The sequence below is a fragment of the Truncatella angustata genome, assembly GCF_020726525.1.
Source record: "Truncatella angustata strain MPI-SDFR-AT-0073 chromosome Unknown BKA67scaffold_1, whole genome shotgun sequence".
NCBI classification, from domain to species: domain Eukaryota; kingdom Fungi; phylum Ascomycota; class Sordariomycetes; order Amphisphaeriales; family Sporocadaceae; genus Truncatella; species Truncatella angustata.
In genome coordinates, this window is record NW_025763381.1 from 7258991 (window position 1) to 7284745 (window position 25755).

Genomic DNA, 25755 nt, shown 5'->3' on the forward strand with positions numbered 1-25755 from the left:
TGATTTTGACTAACATTAAAACTAGGTTTGTGCGCATTGTGCTTGATCTTCGCCCTTCAACAAACAGAGTCTAGTCCTATGGTCATATTCGATGAGGTTGATGCCAATTTGGATGCTCAGTACCGAACAGCCGTCGCTGGACTTCTAGAGTCTATCTCTAAGGAGGCAGGCACGCAGTTCATCTGCACCACTTTCAGGCCTGAAATTGTCCATGTCGCAGACAAGTGCTACGGTGTCACTTTTAGGAACAAGAACAGCAATATCAATTGTGTGCCGACCGAGCAGGCGTTGGATTTCGTAGAAGGTCAAGCTCCGCGATAAGGGGGTTAGACCTAGAATATTATTGCAAGCTGTATGGTCAATGGAGGGGTGCGGAAAGGGGTTAGGCGTTTACTACCAAGTCACCAAACTTGTATTGAGCTTTCTGGCTGCACTGTTCTTGAGTTTCTGTATCATGATTTGTATGATGTTCGCGTTTGTTGCGAACCTGAGATATCACTTTGAGCTAATACATTGCGTGCACTTGACGATTTGATGCTACCGTATGATGTAATCATTATTAAAAAAATTAAAAAAAAATTAAAAGAGAAAGACAAGAAAGCGTTGCGGACTTCAGCATCAGTGTCATGTCCAAATTGATGGAGGATGCCACCGGATTGTTTCCTCCCCATAGCCCACATGGCCAGTGCAAAACATGCAGTAAGCCAATGCTGACCGATATATCTAGGTCCGGGCAGAGAAACAAGGTCTCACAGGCAAGGTGCTGAAAATTGGAATCCTGAGGAATCCTTTGTGGTCAAGAATGCGGTCTCCGACGAAATCCAGCAAAGTGTGAAGGAGAGAAGAGGAACAAGACAGTGTGCGGACACGCAAGCCTTTCTCTACTACGGTTAACATTAGAGGAGGGTGTTCTCATGAGCAAAATTTAGTGTACACACGCAGCCTGCTTGTGCAAGACCGAGGGCGATTTGACAAGATGACGGAGGAAACTCCCTCTTGCGGGTAAACACGCTCATATACGGTCGCCTCGTGGCCCAGGGGTCTATGCAAAGGTGAAGGCCATCCCCTGAGATGCACGCTTTTTTTTTCCCTCGAGGATTCCCTCAACTTTTCTATCTACCCGAGTACCTTATTTCACTTTATAGAGGATTCCCTCGCACTTACTTCCACACGGGCATATATGACAATACATTGTCCAGCTTGCGAAGGTACATGATGCAAATTGATAACAACAGCAGCTGGCCGATAATAGGAGGCGGCCATGTTAGACTCCATCAAAATCGTGTGCCCCCGAAAACCTTCTCAACACTGCCACAGCCGTACCGCCGGGGAGCGAAACCTAGTCACGGCCTCATCCGCATATTGCAGAGATGGACAGTAAACTGTCCTGCTTGACCAAAGGCTACATAAGCCTGATTAAAAAGGATCACATTAACATCCACGAAACCACAGGTCACAGTGGTGTAGTGGTTATCCGCTCACCTAGGAATTATCCTTATCTCCTGGCTGAGCCGTCCTCCCTCAGCCGCTCTTCTTTTTTGCAGGTTTCGAGTTCGAAACCGCTGGTTGACTTTGATGATGGTTTATCCCCCTTTTTCCTCCCACACCCCCCTCTTGATTTCCTCTCTATTTTTTCCATGATCTTTCTTGTACCTTCAAGATCGAGGAATCAGGGAACAGAGGTGCTCGACAATGCTCATGACAGAACGAACAAATCACGCGAGACTTGATCGCCAGTTTGAATAGCGGGGGCAGATAATAGTCTCTGTACTGTCCGTTCTGCCAACGACGCCAGTAATGGCATCATCACCAAATCAAAGTAAGATGTGGTATTTAGTTTGAGATGTTGAGTGTTTGACTTGGTGTGAGTATGATCAAGGAAGCTCGTGAGTCATCATCAGTGCTTTGTCTACTTGTTCTTGACGAGCAAAGCCTGGGCCGAAGCAGTCCAAGTCGATGTTTACTGATTGAAAAATGCCTTGTGAATAATGCTGATGCCGAAGTCTGTGCTAGCTCGGCGCTCCAAAAAGTTTCACGACAACGAGAATAGAAGGGGTTTGGACCTTGATCAGGTCTTGAGCCGCTGATCGGTCACATTTGATCGTAATCAAGACCTATGGGCCTACGAATAGAACGAAGGAAAGATAGGGAACATGGGACATAGATTGGTACAAAAGACCATAAAATATTATTGATTGTAGCTACTCATTTCCTGGACTTAGGTCTCCCCCTGAACGATTTCAAGGGATCGACTCTGCGGCCACCAACTTTTCGGCCTTTACCCTTGAACGACTTTCCTTTCTTCTTTCCATCCTTGTTGAATGGCACAAATCCAATGTCATTCGCCGTAATGGCCTTCTTCCCCTCCGGCAAAAGATAGTCTGGCACCTGCTTCAGATGTGACTGGGTTCTTGCAGTCCTCATTTCCGTATCGTGTCGTACGAGATGTGACAGCTCTTGTGGCTTCTCCTCGAAATACCTCTTAAGTTTCTCAGACTTTGCAAGCTCTTGTCTCAACTCTCGCACTCGAGCCTCACGGACAGCAACGCTGGTAACCGCACGCAGAGCATCGTTCATGCGGTATCGGAAGTTATTGACCTGCTTCATGTCGAAGCTGTATGGCTTTACCTCCCTGCCCTTCTTCTGCTGCTGTGTTACAATTTTGGCTAGGACCTTCTCGTCATTCTCGGCTGTTTCGACTGAGGTCGGCATATGTTTTCGATACTGATCCTTAGGAATCACGAAGGACAGAGCCATGCCACTTTGGGATGCTCGAGCGGTTCGCCCAATGCGATGTGTATAAGCTGATTAACGAAAAAGAAATCACAGTTAGCTAAATTTTCCCACGACAAGGAGTATTGTTCGGGGTTCTGGACGTGTCCAAGACCAGCAGTCTAACCTCTCAAAAGCCCACTGGCTGTGGCAGAAAGTTACGGGCTGGGGTTTCCCGGAATAGCAAAGGGAATTTGAGAACGTACATCTTGACGAGGTAGGAAGATCAAAGTTAACGACGCATGATACGTTTCGAAAATCTATACCACGAGAAACTCCATATTCAGTGTCCTTGGGGGACTTTCTCTTCTTTTTCTTTGGCGGGGCGGCCTCTTTCTTGCTCTCGACCTCGTCATCATCGTCGTTTGCATCGGCGTTGTCTTGGTCTGGTGTTTCTTCATCGCCAATGACTTCATTCTCGTCGGAGGCAATGATGATATCGTACACATTGCGGTTGAACTCAGAGACAACATGCAACCTAGAGTTAACCGGGAGCTCGCTGTTAAGAATACAGCTTCTAATACCGAACTATAGGCAAGGGTCAGCAGGGACATGGAAACAGCGCCTTGCCAGAGTCTTACCTGTTCAAAGAAGAGTTTCAATCTGTAACATCTGTCCACGTTGCTGACAAATATGATGGACTTGCCCTTGATAAGCTGGAGTTTGTACATGACATAGGCGAGAAGGAATTTCTCATCCTCTGCACACTTGACGACGAACTGGGATAACTTGTCATCCTCGGCCTCGTCTTGTAGGTCTACGACGGTAGGATCTCGGCAGAACATGCCCTTCAGCGTGTCGACCTCGGGGGTCAAAGTGGCGCTCAAGACTATGGTTTGGATGGCCTTGGGAGCCAGGCCCGAGATGCTTTGCAAATCGCCCTCATAGCCGTAACTAAGGAGAAGGTCTGCCTCATCCAAGACAAGGTGGGTAAGATGCTCAACAGTAAGAGATGAGTTTTTGATGTTGTGCCAGATCTGGGCAGGAGTGCCGACAAGGATATCGGGAGAGTTGGCCAGCAGTGACTTTGAAACAGTGTCGGCGACCTTGTCCAACTTGACAATTTGAACATCTTTGGAGCAGAAGGTGGTCAGATCTCCAAGGACGGTATAGACCTGGTCTACGAGCTCTTTTGTAGGGACCAGGATGATCGATGCAGTCGCTTGTGTGGATTTCTGTGCCTTCTTCTTCAAAATAGACTGTATCATGGGCAGGCAGTACGCCGCGGTCTTGCCCGAGCCGGTCCTTGATTTTGCGAGTATGTCCTTGCCATCCAGGGCAAGTGGTATGCATTTTTGCTGTATCGGGGTAGGGGTCTTGTATTTCTGGGTTGCGATGGCTTGGAGGAGGCGCGGATCAAGGTTGAACTCGGCGAAGCTGGGCTCGACAGCCGCCGTTTTCCCCGTCTCGACTACCTCTTCGCTGGGGGCATCGTTGACATCCAACTTTCTCTTCATGATGGGCGAACGGAATGTGATGTGTGCTGGGCTTTGTTCCACTCTGCTGTGTTGTCAAGCGTATGGAATCGGCGGGTGCAACAATGGCAGTGCGGTGCTATCGTGAGTTGGAAGGAGATAGCAAACCCAAAAATTATTGCTTATCTTATCAGCAAGCAACTCAAGTTGAGGTGGGGCGTTAGCGCATCCACGTCCCTTCCCTACATGACACTATGGTTAGTCTAGTCCCAGAACGGCTTGAGACATGGCAACAGCACAGCAATACGCAAGGGCTCAAAGTGTGTCACATACAGCAGATTTACTTGGAGTATTCTTCGCGCTCCAACAACTTAGGTCACCTTGGAACCTGTCGGTATTTTATCCATCTTGATCATTGAGATGTGCTACAGCTTACAGAGGCAGCTGACGCCCCATGGCTGTTGCATTTGCCAGAAACGTGTATACGTTTGGCTGTTTGACGGGAGACAAATGTTACACTTGGCCAAAGTCGATTGATTGATCCCACTCGTGCAAGAGCCACTGCCCTATGCTTTGGAGCCTATCTAACCCCGAGCTCTCCAGTACAGTATCTCCAGAACGTTGCTCCTCATCCATCCCCAGATTACCTACTGTCCAACGGACCCCCCAGGTTGCCTGCCCACTTCCCCAGAGTGTACTGCCGATGCCAAGTGAATCAACTCGAGGGCCAAACGTTACTGGCACTACCGTGATGCTCTTGGCACTTGGCCGTACTGTTGATCGGTGCTTTTTCAGAAAGCTTGATCCGTGTGCAAACATTGCTATAGGCCAACCAGTCCCTTCAATTGTCCGTATCCGGTTCTACTTCTGCTTCTGCTTCTTCTACGACTCACCATTCGTTTTGGCCAAGGAGCCCAAGACAGGGCAAACGCCGCTGTGGAAAGTGCCACAGACGCGTTCGGGTCCACTGCATACTGCTAACTCTCCCCGTGGTGCGACAAGGTCAGAAATCGCCGCCGAGGTCACACTCGTTTGATCCTCTACCCGTTTCATCAAGCCCGGCCAAATTTATTTCAAGATCCACCAGGTATCCCATCTTTGCCGCGACTTCACAATCCTCGTCTACCATCTCGTTCCGTTGCTCAACAATCTCGGTCAGCCCCCGGCGTGCGCTGGGCAGCATGGGTTAGCTGGGGAGAGGTCATAGCGACAACGATACAACACCCTCCCTTGCACTCAGATAATCCATCCGCACCGGCGCGCACAGGCAATGTTTCTTCTCCGTCTAGTGTTTCCTCCAATGACTCTCGACCGTCTCGGTTGAGCCTTCTCTCGGGCGTAGTCGGACACAACTACCATGGTTGGCCTGCAACCTTGAAAATGCCTCGTAGGACATGCTGGTGAAAACGGCGGCAACTCTGGCGTTACCTTGAATCCCTGCCACGAATTCCACGCCCGGTCTCGACAATCGATTGACTTGCGGCTTGGTACAGTATTCTCAAGCCCTGCTTCCACTTGCTCTGCGTTTACTTTTTGTCACTACTAGTCTAGGGCCATGATTGTGCAGTCACAGTTGGGCGCGTACACGCACTTGGCAGTGCTGCCGTTATTTTCAGGTCGACTATCTTACCAGCTTCTGATATGGTCGATCTGCATCTATTTTCATTTAGCGGTAGTATTTCTTTGGTTGAGATCGTCGAGAACAGACACAATTAAATCTTACTTGGCGAGCTTGGCGACCCCAGTGCGTCTTGTACCATACAGAGTACTACAAGGACACTCAAGGGTCCATTTCAGGATAATCAATTCCCATCTACTGTTTCTGATAGGTCCTTGCAGATGGCGACAAGCCCATAAAAGTACGAAAAGGTCACGTGCTGTCCTGAAGCCGCCCAATGGGCTTCGTTTCATACCACGAGTGCTGAAACTATGATATGGGTCTTGTGTCTCTGGAATTCACGACTCCCACGGACCTCTTTGTTTCCTTCTTTCGGCCCCATTCGTCCATACTGAGGCATTTTCATATATGCGGGACTTTTTTTGACACGTTATTGAGAGATCCAGCGTAACCTGAATAGTTCGCTTGAGACTGATCGACGGGTCGCGTCGGTGATTATCATGTCGGAACTACCCTAGAAGCACATAGGACCCCAATCTCTCTGATTGGCTAGCTCGTCTCATGTTGTATCCTTGCCGTGAATGAAAACCCACGAGTGCACCAAAAAGCTCTCGAAGCTCCTCGCATTCAACTGAAAACCATCCTAATATTCATGATGAGGTGGAGCTCTTCCCCTGCAGACTTTAACAGTTCCTAGTTGCTTCAGAGGAAACGGCCAAGCCCTTGGCCATGGCGGCATCTAGCCTTTCGTTGTCGCTGGTAGCTATGGCTTTCTATAAGTAATATGAAAACTCAGCTTCGAACTATGGTTTATTCTTTTCCTTCCCTCTCACCTCTCGTCCGTCCTCCTCTCTTGTCTCCTAGGCGGCCCGGCTTCGTCGCTGCTTTCTTTCTCTTTCTCTTCTTTCACAGCTGGTCTGTAGCGCAGGTCGTGTGTAATGGCCCCTAATATTAAAAAGGTGAAGATGTTCAGGCAACACAAGGACGGTGTGGGTGCTGGTGCGCCCGAATACCTGGGTCCTTCGATTGATGAGACCGCCAATGCCGATTTGGAATCTGGTAGCTTCTTGACTGAAACCCAGAGAAATAACAACGTTGACAAACCGGCCGGTCCACGTAACAACCATGGCGACAACCCGTACTTGGATGAGTACACCGCGTAAGTTCAACCAGTACTCCATAGTAATTTGATAGCAAATGAACCATCGGCTGACATTGGGTAGTTTGGTCCGCTACGTCGACACCTACCGGGACCCCCACGCCACAGACGGAGCAGGAGAGGAAGACTTCGAAGCAGACGCCAAGCCACGTCCGTGGTGGGCGTTTTGGAGAGGAGGCAAAGCTGGATATTCTTCCGCGACACTGAGCAGCTTTGAGACGCCAAGTGACTGGCTGACCACCGATATTCGAGATGGACTAAACACCATGGAAGTGGAGCGGAGACGCAAACACTCTGGTTGGAACGAGTTGACTACCGAGAAGGAGAACATGTTGCTTAAGTTCATCGGATTCTTCCAGGGTCCCGTTCTATATGGTATGTTTGCATTCAAATGCGTTCACATTCAGCAACTAACGAGTTTTCCTAGTTATGGAAGTCGCTGTTATTCTAGCTCTCGGTCTTCAGGATTGGCTCGATGCCGGTATCATCATTGGTATCTTGCTGCTCAACGCTGTCGTGGGTTGGTATCAAGAAAAGCAAGCTGCCGATGTTGTCGCCAGTTTGAAGGGTGACATTGCTATGAAAGCACTCGTTGTCCGAAATGGGCAAGAGACGGAAATTCTCGCGAGAGAGCTTGTTCCTGGTGATATTGTACGTATTTCACTTCTCCGTCATCCTGAACTATATACTAACTAGCCCAGCTTATCATTGAGGAAGGACACGTCGTTGCCGCTGATGCTCGTTTGGTCTGCGACTACGAATCCGGTCCTCAAGGACAAGCCCAGTACAATGCCGAGCTTAATGCTCAGGATGTCACTTCTCCTCGCCGTGAAAAGTTTGAAGAGGACGATGAGGAGGGCACTCCTCACATTGGCCACGCCATCATTGCTGTCGATCAGTCTGCCATGACTGGTGAATCACTCGCCGTCGACAAGTACATGACTGACACTGTCTACTACACTACCGGCTGCAAGAGAGGCAAGGCCTACTGTATCGTCACTTCTGGTGCTCAGGCCTCGTTCGTAGGCAAGACTGCCTCATTGGTCCAGGGTGCCAAGGACAGTGGTCACTTCAAGGCTATCATGAACTCAATTGGTACGACTCTCTTGGTGCTTGTCGTCCTCTGGATTCTGATTGCCTGGATTGGTGGCTTCTACCGCAACCTTCGCATTGCTCTTCCTCAAGAGAGCTCCCGGACCCTGCTCCACTACGCTCTGATTCTTCTGATCATTGGTGTGCCCGTCGGTCTGCCGGTCGTCACCACCACAACATTAGCCGTCGGCGCGGCGTATTTGGCAAAGGAGAAGGCCATCGTGCAGAAACTTACCGCCATTGAGTCTCTTGCTGGTGTCGACATTCTCTGTTCCGACAAGACCGGTACTCTGACTGCCAACCAGCTCTCTGTTCGCGAGCCGTTTGTTATGGAGGGTGTGGACGTCAACTGGATGATGGCCGTTGCGGCCCTTGCCTCTTCCCACAACATCAAGCATCTCGACCCTATTGACAAGATCACCATCCTGACTCTGAAGCGCTACCCTAAGGCTAAGGAGCTCATCAGCGAAGGCTGGAAGACTGAGAAATTTACCCCCTTCGATCCCGTCTCCAAGCGTATCACCGCCGTTTGCACCCACCAGGGCGTCCGTTACACTTGCGCTAAGGGTGCCCCCAAGGCTGTGCTTGCTCTGACCAACTGTACCGAGGAGCAGTCCGCTCTGTTCCGCGAGAAGGCTTCTGAGCTAGCCCGCCGTGGTTTCCGTTCGCTTGCTGTCGCTGTCCAGGAGGAGAACGGTCCTTGGGAGATGCTTGGCATGATTTCTCTCTTTGACCCTCCCCGTTCGGATACCGCTCAGACAATTGCTGAGGCTCAGGCACTCGGTCTCCAGGTTAAGATGTTGACCGGTGATGCCATTGCTATCGCCAAGGAAACCTGCCGCATGTTAGCTCTTGGCACAAAGGTCTACAACTCTGATAAGCTGCTCCACTCTGACATGGTTGGCACCTCGATTCACGATCTCTGTGAGAGAGCTGATGGTTTCGCCGAAGTCTTTCCCGAGCACAAATATCAGGTCGTAGAGATGCTCCAGCAGAGGGGCCACTTGACAGCCATGACAGGTGATGGTGTCAATGACGCACCCTCGCTCAAGAAGTCCGACTGTGGTATTGCCGTTGAAGGCTCTACGGAAGCCGCCCAGGCCGCCGCCGATATCGTCTTCCTCGCCCCCGGCCTCAGCACCATCGTGTCCGCCATCAAGATCTCTCGCCAAATCTTCCAGCGCATGAAGGCCTACATCCAGTACCGTATCGCCCTCTGCCTGCATCTCGAGATCTACCTCGTCACCTCCATGGTGATCATCAACGAGACCATCCGCGCCGACCTGATCGTCTTCATCGCCCTGTTCGCCGATCTCGCCACCATCGCCGTCGCGTACGACAACGCCCACTACGAGAAGCGGCCCGTCGAGTGGCAGCTGCCCAAGATCTGGATCATCTCCATCATCCTCGGAGTTCTGCTGGCCCTCGGCACCTGGATCCTGCGCGGCACTCTCTGGCTCCCCGACGGCGGCGTCATCCAGAACCATGGCGGCATCCAGGAGATCCTGTTCCTCCAGGTGGCCCTCACCGAGAACTGGCTCATCTTCGTGACGCGCGGCTTCGAGACGCGGCCGGCGTGGCAGCTCGTGGGCGCCATCTTCGGCGTCGACATCCTGGCCTCGCTCTTTGCGCTCTTCGGCTGGTTCAGCGGCGGCGGCCCCGGGAACTCGCACGAGACGGCCGCCTCCATCTCGTCCAAGCTGTCCGCCGACGGCGCTACTGACATCGTCACCATCTGCGTCATCTGGCTCTACTCTATCGCTGTCGTTATCGTCATCGGCATCGTCTACTACATGCTGACGGGCTGGTCCAAGCTCGACAACCTCGGCCGCAAGAAGAGGAGCGCCCAGGACACCATGATGGAGAACATCCTGACGCACCTGAGCAAGGTGGCCCTCGAGCACGAGAAGGACGACAAGGGCTCCGAGAGGTATTACATTGCGCAGAAGCAGGTCGTCGAGGAGGAGGAGTAGAGATCGAGGGCATAAAAACGGGGGGAAAATCTAGGTTGTAAAAATAGGGGGAAATGGATTTTAGAAGACATGCAATGGCTGTAACAACTTTACACTACATGATACCACTACGGTCATTACCCAGGTCTGGAGTAAAGATACGAAAACAATAATCAAGTTCTTTTTGTTCAAAATCTCTCTTCCACAATATGAGTAGTGGCGATGCCTTGGATATTTCGGGCGCGGCGTTCTTCATGTTAAGCCTGCCAATTTCTTTATGATGCTAAGCCACTATCGCAATGGCGGTCCCAAGCCTGAGATATGCACAAAGGTATTTGAGGTCGCAAGAAAGTTGTCGATTCTCGCCATTATCCAGCAATTCTAAACTTTTTGGTCACCTTTTCGGACTAACCTAAAGATACACATTAAAAAAAAAGCCCACCCCTGCAATCAACATGATCATCTGTCCATCAATACACAGACTATCTCGTCTTTCGATAAACTACTATACTAAGACTTGAACCGCCCACAGTGGAACTGAAAAAGCATTGATTCCTGCTTAGAAACATCGCACCTAAGATTTGAGGGACTCAATCTCCAGCTCTAGCTGCCTGATGCGCTCGCTCTGATCTGGCGAGCCAGAGCCCACGCGCTTCTTCAACCCTTCCACCTCAGATGTCAATTGTATAATCTGCTGACCTTGCGACAAGATCATCTTGGTCTGCTTCTCCAAGAGCTGCTTGATCTCACCAAGGCTAGACTCCACTCCACCTGAAGCATTGTCAGGGGCTGCTTTAGTTGATGTAGTTGGTGCCGCGACAGGCGTAGATGCGTAAGTTGGTGACTTGATGGGAGGGGACGCGGCTCTGGGGGCAGGCGCAGAAGTAGTCTTTGTAGGTGCCGGAGCCTTGCTTTGCGCCTGCGCAGCGGCGGGCACGGAACTTCGCTGAATGGGCTTTGAGATCTCCTCAAAGCTCGATCCATCATCCTCCTCCTCTTCCTCATCGTCTTCGAACTTGGACGCGGCTGCAGCCATAGACTGTTTCTGGTCCTTGAAGGTTGGGGGAGGCGATCTCACAGCAGCAGGTGCGGGCTCAGGCTCCTTTTTGGGGGCGGGCTTGGCAACGGGTGCTGGAGCGGGCGCATGGGTAGCAGCAGGAGGCTTGTAGTCGGATGGGACCTCGACGGGAGCATTTCCCTCGTAGATGCTCTCAAAGTCGATCTTGGGAGGAAGGGCGGATTTTCCAGAGAGCCAGTCCTGAGCGCTGAGACCAGGTTTACCACCGGTGGCGGGAGGGAAGATGTCTGATTGGAAGGTTTCAGCACGACGAGGGACAGTGAAAGAGATAGGCTCAATATAAGCGTCGTTGACCGTCTTGAAAGCTCTCATGACCTCGTTTTCATGCACCTATCACACGTTAATATTCATGTGTAGCTATCGAGCTTAGATAAAAAGTTGCTCACATTCACACCGCGCTTGGGCAAGAAAGCGATACCCCTTTGAGGGTCGGCGGACTTGTACTCAGACAAGAACTCGAACTTGTCGTTTTCATACTCGAAGTAGCGGATATTTCCATCACTGCGAATATGTTAGGGTGGCGAAAATAAACATAGAGGGGGGGGACAACTTACCCCTTTCCAGCTAGGTATAAGCAGCTACAGCTATCGTCTGCGCCATGGTCAGTATTCTTCCGAGTAATCGAGGATGAAGGGGGTGCGGCATACCCCAGAAAGGCATGCAAACACCAGAGATGCTATCGAGGGTAGTGAAACCGCCGATAGGTGAGGTGTTGCCGGGCTCCCAAAGTGCCAATTGGCGATCGCTCATTCTCGAGAAACCTGTGGTGGCGATACGGTTGTGCTCGCCCAGCCAGACTGCTCGGCTGTTCTTGGCACCTTCGTGGCCTTGGTGCTCAGAGACGGGCTTCTCCTGTCGGACATCCCATACGCGCAGCTTCTTGTCTCTAGCCGTGGTAACCATCATGGTACCAGCGGCGTTCCAAGACAGCGACTGGACAATATCGGCGTGCTTCAGAGACAGCGCCGCTTGACCAGTTGATACATCCCATACCTTGATGGTCAGGTCGCCGGAGGCCGAGGCCAAGATGTTCTCTGCAGCGGGGTTCCAGAGGACTTGTCCAACTTTTCTCGAGTGGCCGGTGAACTTGGCGACAGGGGACACATCGGCGGGCTCTTCAGCGTCAGAGAAGAGGGTGAAAGCATTGGGAACCTCCCAAATCATGACCTTGGCATCATCGGAAGCCGACGCGATAACGTGGTTGTTGAAAGGGTTCCTTTGAAGGGAGTTAGATAGACATATTCCTATACGCAAGGTAGATATTGTGGTCGCGTGCGCACCAGTCGGTATCGAGGACGGCCGAGGTATGGCCACGAAACAGAGGGAGATTGTCGGGGAGCTTGCCCGTCTCGTTCAATGGGATGACTGCAAAGGCACCTCCACCGCTCGCCTCCCAGTTGACGGAGATGTACTCGGGGTTGGCCTATGCGATCAGGTCGTCAGCGGTCAAGTCAGACGGAATGGCGCATGGAAGAGCGGCAAGGTTAGGGTAAGGGTTCGCGGGAGGAGCTCTGACCTTGACCAGGTTGGTATCCCAGGCATTGCGACTAATGCGAATGTTGTCGTAGCATGACTCCTTCTTTGTCGGCTTGCCAAAGACGTGGCCTGCGATTGGGGGTCAGAATTGCGTTGGCATCGAAACCGTGTCTCGCGGCGAGAAGAAAAGCTATTCGAAGCGATTTACGTACGGTATTTGGAGGCTCTCACGAAGCGACCAGCCATGATTGCTGTCAGAATCGGGGGGTTATTGGGGTATCGGTACGGGTATGATACAGGAAACGATGAATATCAAGCAATGATTAAACAGACAAGACAGGACAGGACAGGAGAGGACAGCCAGACGCCAGAAGAACAGCCGAAAGAACTTGTAGATGCTGAATCGCTGGAGTTTCCCAGGGGGAAAGAATGCCAAAAGTAGTGTACGGAGTAAAGTACGCAACAGAAACGCAACCCTGAAACTTGAGCCGCTTGAGCTGCGCCTCGAGGTCGTGCTTTCTCGTCAGTCTGCTTATGGCTATTGCTACAGCAGTACTACTGGTATGGGGGAGGATGGCAGGCAATTCGGCAGCGGCAACACCTCTCTCTCTCTCTCTCTTTCTCTGTCTTTGTCTCTGACAAGCTTGACAGCTTGACTGCACTACAGGTAAGACCCAGCGGGCAATCTAGTGGGGTAGTATCACTGAGGGTCTAGCCTATCCAAGTAGAGTGAACCCCTAAATATAAATATTGAGCATGACGTGCAGCTGCGCATTCCATATTTTACGCTTCCAGGCTACTATGTAGTCAAATGCACATCTATTTGGGGGAGGGAATGATGAGTCAAGTTGCATATATAATCAGAAACGTTTTCGACATTGAGGAAAAGGATCCCCTCTGGTCTCAGCTGGCTGACCCCATTGACAGTTCGCGCCCGTTGAAAACCTGAGGTGCGCAACACTGAACGCATGTAATAAGTATACTCTCAACCTAGGGGGGGCGGATCAGCGACAAACGCTTAGGGATAGGCGCTCAGGGTACTTCAATCGATGGAGCTTCATCCTTGCCTGCTACTGTAGCACTTTTAGCCATGCAGCTGCCATGGTTTCAGTACTGTGTATGCACCTACAGCATGTACGGATTAGAGACAACGAACCCCATTCTCTCTCAATTCCAATCCCCATTCAGCTGGGGTAACGTTGGGCTTATCATCACGTGCCACTACATAAGTTACTCACTTAACGCGAAAGCTAACTTATCGAGACAGCTCCCCTACAGCAACAGCAGTCGCGTCCCGTCCTAGCAGCGGGTAGTCGCGAGGCAGCGGGTCTCAACTTTTCATCTCGTCTCGGGGCTGGGATACTTCCCATCTCATACCTGATATTTGCCCAATTGTTTGCGCCACTGCCCTGCGACAGAGTGTCCTTCAAATACCCAAGCCTGTCCTCCCTTCCAGCTGTGAGAAGCAGCTTCCATTGGTGCAACCCGTAAAAATCCGCTGCTGGCGAAGCTGAATCGTCGTCGCATCACCGTCATTCACCTATTCCACCCTCACTCTAGGCAGTCACCATGTCAGCAATGTGAGTTTACCCGTACAAGTTCTTCGAGGATTTCAGTACCTCCCCCCCGAGTAGCCTGCCACCCCGTCCAAGCTTGAGTGAATCCTGACTATGGCGCACAGAGAGAGCTTCGACAACATCTTCCTTGACCTCTCCAAAGAGAGCGGCAAGTGTCGATTCTCCGAAAACGGCCTTGGCTGGAAGCCCTCGGGCGGCGGCAACACCTTCACCCTCGAACGAAACGACATCGCAAGTGGTCAATGGAGTCGCGCAGCCAAGGGATACGAGGTCAAGATCCTCAAGCGATCATCCGAAGTCATTCAACTGGATGGCTTCCAGGAGGATGATCTGCAGAGGCTAACTAAGGTCTTCAAGAACTGGTACAGCATCAACTTGGAGACCAAGGAGCATGCGTTGAGAGGATGGAATTGGGGCAAGACCGAGTTCACGAAAGCGGAACTCGTCTTCAACGTCCAGAACAAACCAGATTTTGAGATACCGTACTCGGAAATCTCAAACACCAACTTGGCCGGTCGAAATGAGGTCGCCATCGAGTTCGCTGCCTCCGACGAAGCTGATACAGGAACCAACGGACATCTCGGTGGTGCACGTGGAAAGGGCAAGAAGTCGGGTGCTGGTGGAGACCAGCTGGTTGAGATGCGCTTCTACATCCCTGGTGTTACCACACGCAAAGAAACCGAAGGCGAGGAGGCCGGGAGCGATGCCGAAGGCGAAGAGGAGAAGAATGCCGCCACCCTGTTCTACGAAACGCTCATTGAGAAGGCCGAGATTGGTGAGACGGCTGGTGACGCCATCGCTACCTTCCTTGAGGTCCTGCATCTCACGCCCAGAGGACGTTTCGACATCGACATGTACGAAAGCTCTTTCCGACTACGTGGCAAAACCTACGACTACAAGATTCAGTACGAGCACATCAAGAAGTTCATGGTCCTACCCAAACCCGACGATCTACATTGCATGCTGTGTATTGGTCTGGATCCTCCCTTGCGCCAAGGTCAGACCCGCTATCCTTTCCTGGTCATGCAATGCAAGAAGGACGAGGAGATTACCATCGACCTGAACTTGACGGATGACCAACTCGAGGCCAGTTACAAGGACAAGATACAGTCCCATTACGAGCAGCCTATTCACCAGGTTATCACTTATTGCTTCAAAGGCCTGGCGAACAAGAAGATCGTCTCTCCTGCGAAGGACTTCCAAACTCACCGCCAACAAACTGGCATCAAGTGCTTTATCAAGGCCAGCGAAGGATTTTTGTATTGCCTTGAAAAGGCATTCATGTTCGTTCCCAAGCCCGCTACCTACATTAGCTATGATCAGACTGCCAGCATCACATTCAGTAGAGTGGGCGGTGCTGTATCAACGCTTTCCACTTTCGACATAACCGTTCACATGAAGAACGGCGGTGGTGCAACGTCGTTCAGCAACATCAACCGTGAAGACCTGAAGGCGCTTGAAGACTTCTTCAAGCTCAAGGGCTTGAGAGTCAAGAACGAGATCGAGGAGGAGTCTAACCTTCTGGCGGCCGCCATGCGTGCTGAGGCCCTGTCCGACAGCGAGGAGGAGGTGGTGCGTGGAGGCGCTGATAGAGGTTCTGCTGATGAGGACGAGGAGAGTGTGGACGAGGACTTCCGGGCAGACTCTGAATCTGATGTTGCTGAGGAGTACGATTCAGCTCATGAATCCTCTGGGTCAGGGAGCGGCGAGAGTGGTGTCGAAGACGAAGACGAAGAGATGCCAGATGCTGATGACTAAGGCGAAGCTGACCAATCTGGTCTTACTGGATAATAGGAAATGTTTACAGATACCACTCATCCACAACATCGCGGGAGGACTTTTCATGTCCTTGAGTTGCGAAAGGACTGGATACGTGTGGCAGTCTACTTCACGGCATCTTTTGAAGTAAAATAGCCACCGTTTGAGGCAATGGCGTTTTGGTTGATCAATGACAATGTTCTGATTTCTTTATCAGAGACAAATTCTCGAAACTTCTCCTATTTATCTCATGGTCTAAAGTAAACCTGGTTTCATAACCAAGCCAACCAATATCACAGCCCTCATGGAATTTCCTTGGTCAACACATCCAGATCTTTACCCTTGACCAAAGCGTTTAAACCCCAGCTGTCTAAATCCCTCTTGCGACCTCGGCATCCGAGGACCCATCCGTCCTGAGTAACGTTATCATGCTCGAGAACACGTTCCTTGTTCGTGTTAGGAGTTGCCTGTTCTTGGGTAGATATATTCGGTTTCCTTCTCCGGAAGCAAATTATAGTTCTCCGTCACCATTGTTGTTGACGCCGTGCTATACAAACTTGAAAACCCAACACGTTGGACCTTGAATAGAATGTGTCGAGTTAGTCCTTGTCCAAAAGATCAGACAGATATCGAAAAGATACCGAAGATCCTGTTCCCATCTTATAGGCTTGATGCTGAAGCGCCCATTATCCAACTGATAGCCAGCAACACATATTAAATATTACCTTTGTCAACATAGGGAGACTTTGGAGAGATCGAAAATTTCCAGCGCTTGCCCTAGGTCTTTCATCATCGTTTGTCTTATTTAATGGTCATAGAAAACGAAACTTCGTTTTTATTTGTAGCCGAGTGGTATACAGTTGGTGGTGTGGAAAGGATGTTGTCCGTGTGACTTGTGGTTGCAGCTTCGAAATACGTCAGTCGAAGTGAACTGAGTAAATTGCTGGATTGTTCGAAAAGTTTCCTGTCGGTTGTTTAATTCTCATCAAGCTGTAGATAAAAGCATGTTCATCAGTAGTCAGTCAGTAAATCAACTAGATCTAGTCTAAAGAAAATAAGCTTGGACAGGTACATCACAGAAATAACGGTACTATAAAGCCAGTCATGCCGAGCTTTCGCATCAGCAATCCTTTCTAATGACAAGATCCTTTTATATCTGCCACTACTTCCTTCTCCTCTCTTGATAGTCACACGGCCATCATATGACAGAACTGCACATTCATCATAACCGCGAAACATTCCACGACATGGTGGTATCAACGACAGCCGCCGAAACCTTTCACCGATTCCAGGACTTGCCTGCTGAACTGCGGCTCCATATTTGGAAGTTTTCAGTCGACTCAGTAGGCTTCATCACAGTCACAGTAAAAGACCATAATCATATGCCCACCCTGACAACGCCTCTGTGGTCTGTGAACCACGAGTCAAGGGAAACAGCTATCCGCGTTACCAAGGTCGAGCCCGACGGAGTGCACAGGCTCGTCACGTCTGGACGCAACGGGCAGAACGAATGCAAGATCATGCAAGGCCTTCAAGTTGGCACACACAGAATCATGACCCTGCCTCGCAAATGGGCATTGCCCTTCGAGGAATCCATGTGGATGGAGCACAACGGAGCCTCTTATGTCTTGTTCAATCCTTCGCGCAAAGACCCTGCCACTGTTGAACGCGTTGCCCGCGAGGTCCTCAACTGTCGTTGCATAGAAGAGGCCATGTGGGATAAGGCCCTGTGCTTCGGTGGATTCGTCTTGTTGGATGGTGATCGGCCGGAGTCGAGCATGGAGGTAGGGGCTCCGGAAGAAACAAATTGGCATGGGGAGACAACATGGACGAGTCCGTTTAGCCATCCTTGGCTGTCGATTATAAGGTCTGCATCTCACGACTGCAAGATTTGGTTCTAGACTAAGAGAATTGAGCGATTTGGCCAAAAGTCGACCCTTGAAACAAAGCAATATGTAAGTAGGGAGGCGACCGGTTGATGCAAACACCAAAGCAATCAAGTCGGTCATGGAACTAGAGAATGAGATTTTACCAAGTACAACCACGCGGCATATTTGACAATCCATTCATTTGGCTGCAACGAAAGCTCGCAAGTGGGAAACCTTTGGTGGTATACAACACCTCCTTGATTCGAAATAAAGTAGGAAATCTTTTCTCGACGGGGGGAAAGCTTTGCCTGAGCCAGCAGCGATTGTTCTGTCTTCCTTCGTTTCCCCAACCGCCCATAGAGACAAAAACAGAGATTAAGTGATCAAAGACCTTTGGGCTCAGTATTCGCCATCGAAAACCGATATATCTGTATGCTTGCACAAACTAGGTTGTGCCATGGGGGACATAAACTGGCCATGGCAGTGAACCTTGATCTCATGAACTTGCTAGGCCGCAGGTAGTGGCAGCTGTATTGCAAAAGCAATAACCTGTGTCCTCGAACTGGTCAAGTTCAACTAGTCATCACTCGGTATAACGTATCGGAAGACTTCCTTTGTTATTAGGATCCGTCTCGCCTGGGTCAAGGTCTCCCTTGCCATCAAAGGTCAAACGGCGATGCACCCAGGCGGGCTTCGAGGCTCATTGATGCGGATGGTGCCATGCGACTCACGAGAGCATTGATATAGTATGCCGTTCCCATGTTCAACCTTTCTCCCGGCATGTTTGAGTAGAATAGATATAATAAGATTGACTAATTACGAGTACTATGCATGGTATGCATATTTCATCAGCTCGAGATGAGCTCAATCGAAAGAATAATGCTCTGGAGGACAATGAATGATTCACCGCACAGGAGCGGCTTCAGCTAGGTTGCAGAATACTATCAGTCCAGCGTATGTTTATCACTATAAATAAAGTGTGGATTTACCAACATGGAGAAAGTGACTATTGACAAGTCCTGAAAATCATAAATGCCAACCCCGCAGGATGCGTTACAGTACATTGCTCAAGTTTCGGTGTAGGTATACTGGAATGGACCACTCTGGTGGGCAGTACATCGACACACGGCGCCAGTCTACTGCACAATCTGTTGCTTCATCTGAAGCTCTAAAAGCAAGATGCTCGTCTCATATGTCAATCGGGCGTCAGGGTATGCTCAGGGAATTACGAAAAGCAAGCTGAGGCCCACTACGACATGGCTCGAAACATGGAAAATAGTTAGGCTATGGAGAGGTATGGTACAGTTCAACATCAACAGGGTGACGGAACCGACCGTTTGCAAAAGCGTTCCACTCATAGCAAATCATTGCTTTAGTTGTGACGGTGACTCGAACAAAGCATACAGCGGCATTGTACTTCTGCAGAGATGATGCGCATACTGCGCAAGGGCTATGCGGCTTATGGTGCTGCATGGCATCCATAGTACATAGTAGGATATCCATCGGTTGCGCAGTTGCAGTAGCTGCATCAGACATGCGCCTTGCTGCATGTTTGTGGGGCATAGCACGAGAAGGTTGCTCGTATTGGCTCAGGTCGTTGCCAACAATGCAAGCTCTATGAAGCTATTGGTTGCTTTGCTGGCTTTGTGGCCTTGCTTACTTGTACATGCTTTAATAAGTCGGTATCAGTGAAGAAGTGGCACAGCAATGAGCTGAGTAGGACTACTCCAGACTCTGGCGGGGTCTTCTGGCAAACGGTGATTATTAAGTTAGTTAAATAAGCAGAATCGGAGATTTCTGTCAGTGATGGCATTAGGACAGGCGCAAAGGGACGGATGGAAAATCATGGCCATGGTGGAAGTTGCGCTGGCCAGCTTCAAGCATCTTGCCGGAGAATATTTGGGCTGCCAGGATAGAGGGTGGGGCTAAGGACGATCCACAAGGTGTAAAAGTGGAGCCGTTGCGAGGGGCAACGACGGCACCGAATAGATTAGCGGGGGAAGTCGCAAACCGGCTTCTGGACCTCCAGTTATGTTTACAACTCGGATCGAGATGAGCCAATCAGCGACTGCAGCGGCTATCCTCGTACAACCGCCCTTCATGCTGCAACAAACATAGACTTCATAATAGTCCGCCTCGCTTCTCACGAACACCTCCGACAACTAATCCTCCTGCTTGTCTTTCCTGTGAGGGAAATCGCTGGTCATATCTTCTGCGGTATACCTTTCGTTTCTTTTGGTTTGGTTAGGTCCTGTGACTCCCTTTGAAGCTGAGTACCGCGACTTGTTCTATCTGCTTCTCCTTCATTGGCACCAACAGATCTTGGGAAGCGCACGCTCGAGTGATTTGCACCCCTCCTCGGAACCCGTCTGTCGCATTGCGGTTTTACGTCTCGTTTTTAACTCACATCTCATTAAGTGTCCATACTGGTTTCGCAGCAGCCCAGTCTGGCCAAACAAAGAGGGATATCGATACGGCGCCCTTAGTTCGCACCACGTATTTCTTGTGTTTATCTGATACGAAGGCCATGGTCTCGTAATTCCGTTGCACTGAGCATTTAAGCAGGAACATGGCATCCGAAGAACCGGTCAGTAGTTTGTTCTCTCAAATTTAAACTTGTTGCACATGACGCGTGAAATTAACATTGAATAAAAAACCACCAGGTCACGCAGCCATTGCGCATTTCCAAGAACGCACCAACCCCAGTCAAGAGTAGCATACCACGCCCACTATCCGAAATTCCAGTCACAGAGAAGAGGCGCAACTCGCCCAGCTGGACTCAGCCAACCAAGGTCAGTATTGGTCTCCTCGCCTGTTTCACACCCAGGCCCGTTTGTCCTTGATCTGACGAGGGTCGCTTACAGAAAATGGGCGCAAATACGGATTCCTCTCCATTCCAGTCCTCGCCGTTTGACACCACGGCCTCGCCTCGCCTCTTTTGGCAAAATCGCAACACAACCAAGCAGAACGAAAACGATCTCTATGCCGGCCGCACTGGCTCGCCCTCGCCCACGCGGCGCTCGTCCATTGAACGCCTGCAGAAGGCGTCACGTGTCAAGAACAGCACCATGTTTGCACGTGAGCAGAAGCAAGAATACGACCCTACCCGTACACCTGTCGTTGAACGGCCGCTTGCCAAAGTCCAAGGCAATGCCTACGGTGGCACTGGCATCACCGGCTTTCGAGCCGGGCATGGCCGAAGTGAAAGCCAGAACAGCATCCCGACACTGTATAGTCCATCCAGATTCGACTCCAGCCCGAAGCCCAATTTCTCTGCCCCTCCGAGTCCAAGTAAGGAGCAGATGTCGCCCATGAAATCGTCACTGTCCCAATCTCGTTTCAAGAGCAGCTATGATTCGCATCCCGGCGATTTGTCCCTCGACAACGCCTTCGAGAGCGAGTTGGAGGATCATGAGCTTCCTCAGGGCAGATTCCTCAACCGAAGCATGAAGAGCGTCACATTCGACAATGCGCCCCCGCAGGTCAATGAATACGAAATGGCCACACCCGATATCTCTTCAATCGACTCCAATTCGCGTGAGGGGAGCTATGAATCGGAGGACGAAGACGACGACGGGTTCGAGCATTACCGACACAGTCACGACGGAGACCTCCACGAGGACAGCTTTGACGCAACCCTCGAGGACACGGACAAGACACCTGTCGTAGGCCCGGATGATGACTGGCGCCGAGATCTTGACCGGTTTGACAGCAGTCCCATGCCAGAAGCAACTCCATCGACGCCGCAACATGCTTCTCCACGGCCACAACACATCCGCACCGACTCATGCACTTCATCTGGGGAGCACCGTCCGCTACCACCTCTGCCTGGTATGGGCCATCAGCGAACGCAGTCAGGCTCCTCCGCCGGCCTCTCGGCAACCGCTGAACGCATGCTTGGTTCTCCCCGCCGAGGGTTGCCATCCCCTCCACCTGCACTGGTTAGCAAATCCGAGATGCAGAATATTGGCAACGGCAAGATGTCGCTTGAGGAACGTTTGAAGCTCATGATGCTTTCTGACGAGACAAGCCCGAAGGGAGCTGACCAACCGGCAAAGACATTCGCTGAACAACAGCGCGAGCGTCGCATGAGGCGTGCTGGTGCTCGTGATAGAGTCGGGAGCCCCACACCTGAACGTGATGCCACAGAGTCTGAGGCAGGTGAAGAAGATGACACGGTAGGGGACATCTCGGGACTCGACATAGATTATCAGCTTCCCAGCATTTCCCGCCAATCGATTCTCAACCGCGTCAACGGCAGCAATGCCCCAGAGCGGGAATCCGACTACAACTTCAACTCTTCTCCCGCTCCTTCCAGCCCTGAGCGAACCATGTCCTATGACCCAGATGTTCCAATCGCTAGCATCGAGGACTCGGTCCTTGATGACATTGAAGAGCAGAGTGAGCCAAGCGTCATCATTGACAACGGTGACGACAAGGAGAGCGATGTCCTCGACCTTTACCAGCGATCTGAGGATGATAGCTCAGAGGCGGAGTCAGACACCCAAGATGATGATAGTGACAGTCATTACTCAGACGAGATCCCAAAGGCCGATGCCGAGCCGCAACAGCCAGAAGAGGACACAGTTACCACTCCACGGGCTACCACACCGGCACAGGTAGAAGCAATTACAAACTTTAGCGCTACTCTGCCGCAGGTAAATCAGAGCGCTAAAGAATCGGATTTCACCCGCAGCCTCCAATCCTTCATGCTCCCCAAACCAAGAGATCCCGATGTTTTAGAGCATGTCGAAAGTCATAAGATGGCCGATACCCACGATTATCTGCAACGACCCCAAACACCGGAGCATAAAAAGCCAAAGCCCGGGTTATACGACGGTTCCGGATGGGGCGACTCAGAAGATGAGGACGAAGAGGAACCTGGCACTCCGGAATCTGTGATTCACCATCCCGTCTCGGATGATGAGGAGCTAGAGGAGCTAGAGGAGCTAGAGGAACTGGAAGAGGAGGAGGAGGAGGAGGAGGGTGACGGAGAGGTTGATGAAGAGGAGGCTGGCGTCGAGACGATCGAAGAGGAGGTTGGCTTCGAGACGATTGCGGAAGAGGAAGAAGCGCTCGAGTCTCCAGCCATCCCAGAACGTCAGGCCACTATCAAGGCCTCTGGTTCTAAGCTCAAGACCCGTCCTTCCGCCACCCCATCTGACATTGCATCAATGCGCGAAGCCCGCCGACATGTGAGCCGCGAGGTCCCGCCATTCCCTGATATTCCTCCCATCCCAGAGAGACATCGCAACCGAATTTCGCGGGACTTCCTGGACGTGGAATTACCAGTTGATGGCAACGGAGACGAATATGTAGACCGCCATCCCAGCTTTAAGAAGCGCAGCCTGACACTGGATCTTGATCTGGGTCTCAGTCTTGATCAGGACTTCGAGCGAGTCATCGAGGCACAAAAGGTTGCGTTCCAAAAACTTTCTTTCGAAAAACAATTCTTGGCTGCAAGTAACAGTCCAACTAGACAAGTGTCTGAACCTCAACAACTTGTGCTTGCGACTGACAAAACCCCCGGCCGCAAGCAATCTAATCCATCATACCTTAATGCTAACATAACTTCCCGGAAACAGCGCGGATACCTCATGCGCCAAAACACCAAGGTCGTCACGGCCACCGACAAGCCCTCCGACGAGAACATTAGAGACTCGACGCGATCCGCAGGCAATTCGCCCGTGAAGCAAACGGCGAGACCGCAATCTTGGACGGTAGAGCCCTGGAATGGTAAGCCCAGGCAACGCAGCATCAGGAAACGCCATGGACCTAGCATGAGTGGGCCGGTTCCGCCAATGCCCGGCCAGGAGAGCAACGCCGCCGCTCTCAACCCCTTGGCTGAGGAAGAGGCGCAGCCAGAGCTAGCCACTGAAGAATGTGGTGAGAGGGGAAGGCTCTTCGTGAAGGTGATGGGTGTCAAGGATCTTGACCTGCCTCTGCCCAAAAGTAAGTCATGTTTCCATCACAACTTACCCTCCCATGTCACTAAATTATTTGGCAGACGAGCGAACTTGGTTCAGCCTCACCCTTGACAATGGCGTTCATTGCGTGACTACTGCTTGGCTGGAGTTGGCGCGTAATGCACCTATCGGGCAGGAATTTGAATTGGTTGTGCCCAATGATCTTGAGTTCCAGTTGACTCTCAATGTCAAGTTGGAGAGACCCGAGCCGCAGCGTTTGCCGGCTTCGCCAACTAAGATGACAAAGCCCAAGACCTCTACATTCTCCCGTGTCTTTGCCAGCCCGAAGAAACGAAAGGAGATGGAGGCTCGCATGCGCGCCGAAGAGGAGGCGTACGCGCAGGCTCAACGCGACGCCGTAACGAGGCAGAGGAATATCGCACCCACTGCTTGGGACCTACTATCTCCTCTTGCTGCCGATGATGGAAGCTTCGCACGATCTTATGTCTGCCTCAAGGAGCATGAAAGTCGATGCTATGGTAGACCCTACATGGCCGAGATTGCTTGCTTCAATGAGTGGGCTACTGAGGACGCCGGATTTGCCAGCAGTGTAAAGAGCAAGCGTGCTGGAAATGGCAACTCCGTAGTCCGCAAGGCACCGTACAAAGTTGGCAAGCTCGAAATGCAGCTTCTGTTTATTCCTCGCCCAAAGGGCTCGGCCGACGACGATATGCCAAAGAGCATGAACTCATGTATTCGTGAGCTCAAGGCTGCGGAGGAGAGATTGAGCCAGAGTTTCGAAGGCCACCTGAGTCAGCAAGGTGGTGATTGTCCTGTAAGTTCCCCCATACAGCCACTAAAATGTCACCGCTGACCACAAATTAGTACTGGCGTCGCCGCTACTTCAAGCTTGTAGGCACCAAGCTCACCGCTTACCATGAGGCAACTCGCCAGCCCCGTGCTACCATCAATCTGTCAAACGCAAAGAGAGTCATTGATGACCGTCGCAAGTTGACGGAGCCCAGCACTGGCCGTGATGGCAAACGTCGCCGCTCTGCCTTTGCTGAGGAAGAGGAGGGCTACATGTTCGTGGAAGAGGGTTTCCGCATCCGCTTCAACAACGGTGAATGTATCGACTTCTACGCCGACACAGCCGAGGAGAAGGACAGCTGGCTGCAGGTTCTCGGTGATGTCGTTGGTCTTGAGGGACACGAAGTTGACCCCGGAGCTAATGGCGGCCGAAAGAAGTGGTGTGAGCTCGTCCTTAAGCGGGAAGAGGCGCTCCGTAAGAGGGCACAGGGCCGTCGGTCACACTCAAGGACAAAGAGCATGATCATATAAGAGTGCTGATTCGAGACTGAAGATACCGACTCTCGATCGGATTCCCATTGGGTCAAATGAGGAATATATCACGAGACATGGGGCCATGATCCACGACCGGACCTGAGGCGCAATAACGACGCGGCGTTTCCTGGGTTCCCAGTCTTCCGCTTCTTGGCTGGCCACCACTTCCACAGCCCATTAATCCCCCTTCTTTACACTCTGTGCTTCTTTGTCCGGTTACAAGAAGTGCTAATTGTTCTATAATTTGTGTCTACATTGGGAAGCCTGCTGAGATAAAAGTTGTTAATTATGCATCGACTTCAGCATACATTTCACATTCGTACAGTTGTGGGGAGGAATAGGAGGCCATGGCCTAACGACGGAAGCAGACAGCGAGAACTTCTTTTATGTGCACTATGGATACTGGCGGAGTTCAGGATTGGCCTGTTTCTACTTTGATGTTTTACGTATTGTACGGAGTATAATAAATGACATGAAATTTCAATACTGCGCTTTGGTCAATCGGTGACGTGTTATATGCATTAGTTTATGTCTTCGGTGTTCGTAGCTTATCGCCATAGCAATGCTATATATATGACAAGGACGCATATCATGCTAATATTGCCACTTGATGTTTGGAGCTCTCGTCTTCTCTAGTCTGGTGTTTCTTATGGTCATCGACGCTACACCAGTGATATTTCGGTTCGCTTTGTCTGCTATTGTATAACCGGTGTATTACGGTACAGTACGAGATCTCTTGA

The 25755-nt window shown here is 51.1% G+C and overlaps 6 protein-coding genes across 6 annotated transcripts; 4 read left to right on the plus strand and 2 right to left on the minus strand.

The window, feature by feature from the left end:
* Positions 1 to 2205: 2205 nt before the first annotated feature.
* Positions 2206 to 4229, minus strand: BKA67DRAFT_510339 (P-loop containing nucleoside triphosphate hydrolase protein; the record flags this gene model as incomplete). Its single annotated transcript, XM_046097318.1, has 3 exons — positions 2206 to 2804; positions 2979 to 3300; positions 3354 to 4229. 3 exons carry the CDS (start codon positions 4227 to 4229, stop codon positions 2206 to 2208), a joined length of 1797 nt encoding a protein of 598 aa, XP_045965247.1.
* Positions 4230 to 6770: 2541 nt separating this feature from the next.
* BKA67DRAFT_511619 (plasma membrane H+-ATPase) lies at positions 6771 to 10029 on the plus strand (the record flags this gene model as incomplete). Its single annotated transcript, XM_046097413.1, has 4 exons — positions 6771 to 6964; positions 7029 to 7339; positions 7392 to 7615; positions 7666 to 10029. 4 exons carry the CDS (start codon positions 6771 to 6773, stop codon positions 10027 to 10029), a joined length of 3093 nt encoding a protein of 1030 aa, XP_045965248.1.
* Positions 10030 to 10234: 205 nt separating this feature from the next.
* On the minus strand, positions 10235 to 13266 carry BKA67DRAFT_550227 (uncharacterized protein). The gene is made up of 7 exons (XM_046101639.1): positions 12775 to 13266; positions 12603 to 12691; positions 12367 to 12509; positions 11734 to 12302; positions 11641 to 11677; positions 11473 to 11587; positions 10235 to 11416 (listed from the first exon to the last, which is right to left on the minus strand). Exons 1-7 carry the CDS (start codon positions 12806 to 12808, stop codon positions 10583 to 10585), a joined length of 1821 nt encoding a protein of 606 aa, XP_045965249.1. The 5' UTR covers positions 12809 to 13266; the 3' UTR covers positions 10235 to 10582.
* Positions 13267 to 14131: 865 nt separating this feature from the next.
* BKA67DRAFT_531192 (FACT complex subunit pob-3) lies at positions 14132 to 15897 on the plus strand (the record flags this gene model as incomplete). The annotated part of the gene is made up of 2 exons (XM_046099348.1): positions 14132 to 14142; positions 14244 to 15897. The coding sequence occupies 2 exons, from the start codon at positions 14132 to 14134 to the stop codon at positions 15895 to 15897; spliced, it is 1665 nt and encodes a 554-aa protein (XP_045965250.1).
* Positions 15898 to 17144: 1247 nt separating this feature from the next.
* Positions 17145 to 18507, plus strand: BKA67DRAFT_531193 (uncharacterized protein; the record flags this gene model as incomplete). Its single annotated transcript, XM_046099349.1, has 4 exons — positions 17145 to 17764; positions 17799 to 17852; positions 18215 to 18283; positions 18390 to 18507. The coding sequence occupies 4 exons, from the start codon at positions 17145 to 17147 to the stop codon at positions 18505 to 18507; spliced, it is 861 nt and encodes a 286-aa protein (XP_045965251.1).
* Positions 18508 to 19881: 1374 nt separating this feature from the next.
* On the plus strand, positions 19882 to 25491 carry BKA67DRAFT_550234 (cell division protein anillin-domain-containing protein). Its single transcript, XM_046101640.1, has 6 exons — positions 19882 to 20352; positions 20429 to 20557; positions 20630 to 23182; positions 23351 to 23717; positions 23773 to 24506; positions 24557 to 25491. The coding sequence occupies exons 1-6, from the start codon at positions 20335 to 20337 to the stop codon at positions 25010 to 25012; spliced, it is 4257 nt and encodes a 1418-aa protein (XP_045965252.1). The 5' UTR covers positions 19882 to 20334; the 3' UTR covers positions 25013 to 25491.
* The last annotated feature ends 264 nt before the right edge of the window (positions 25492 to 25755 follow it).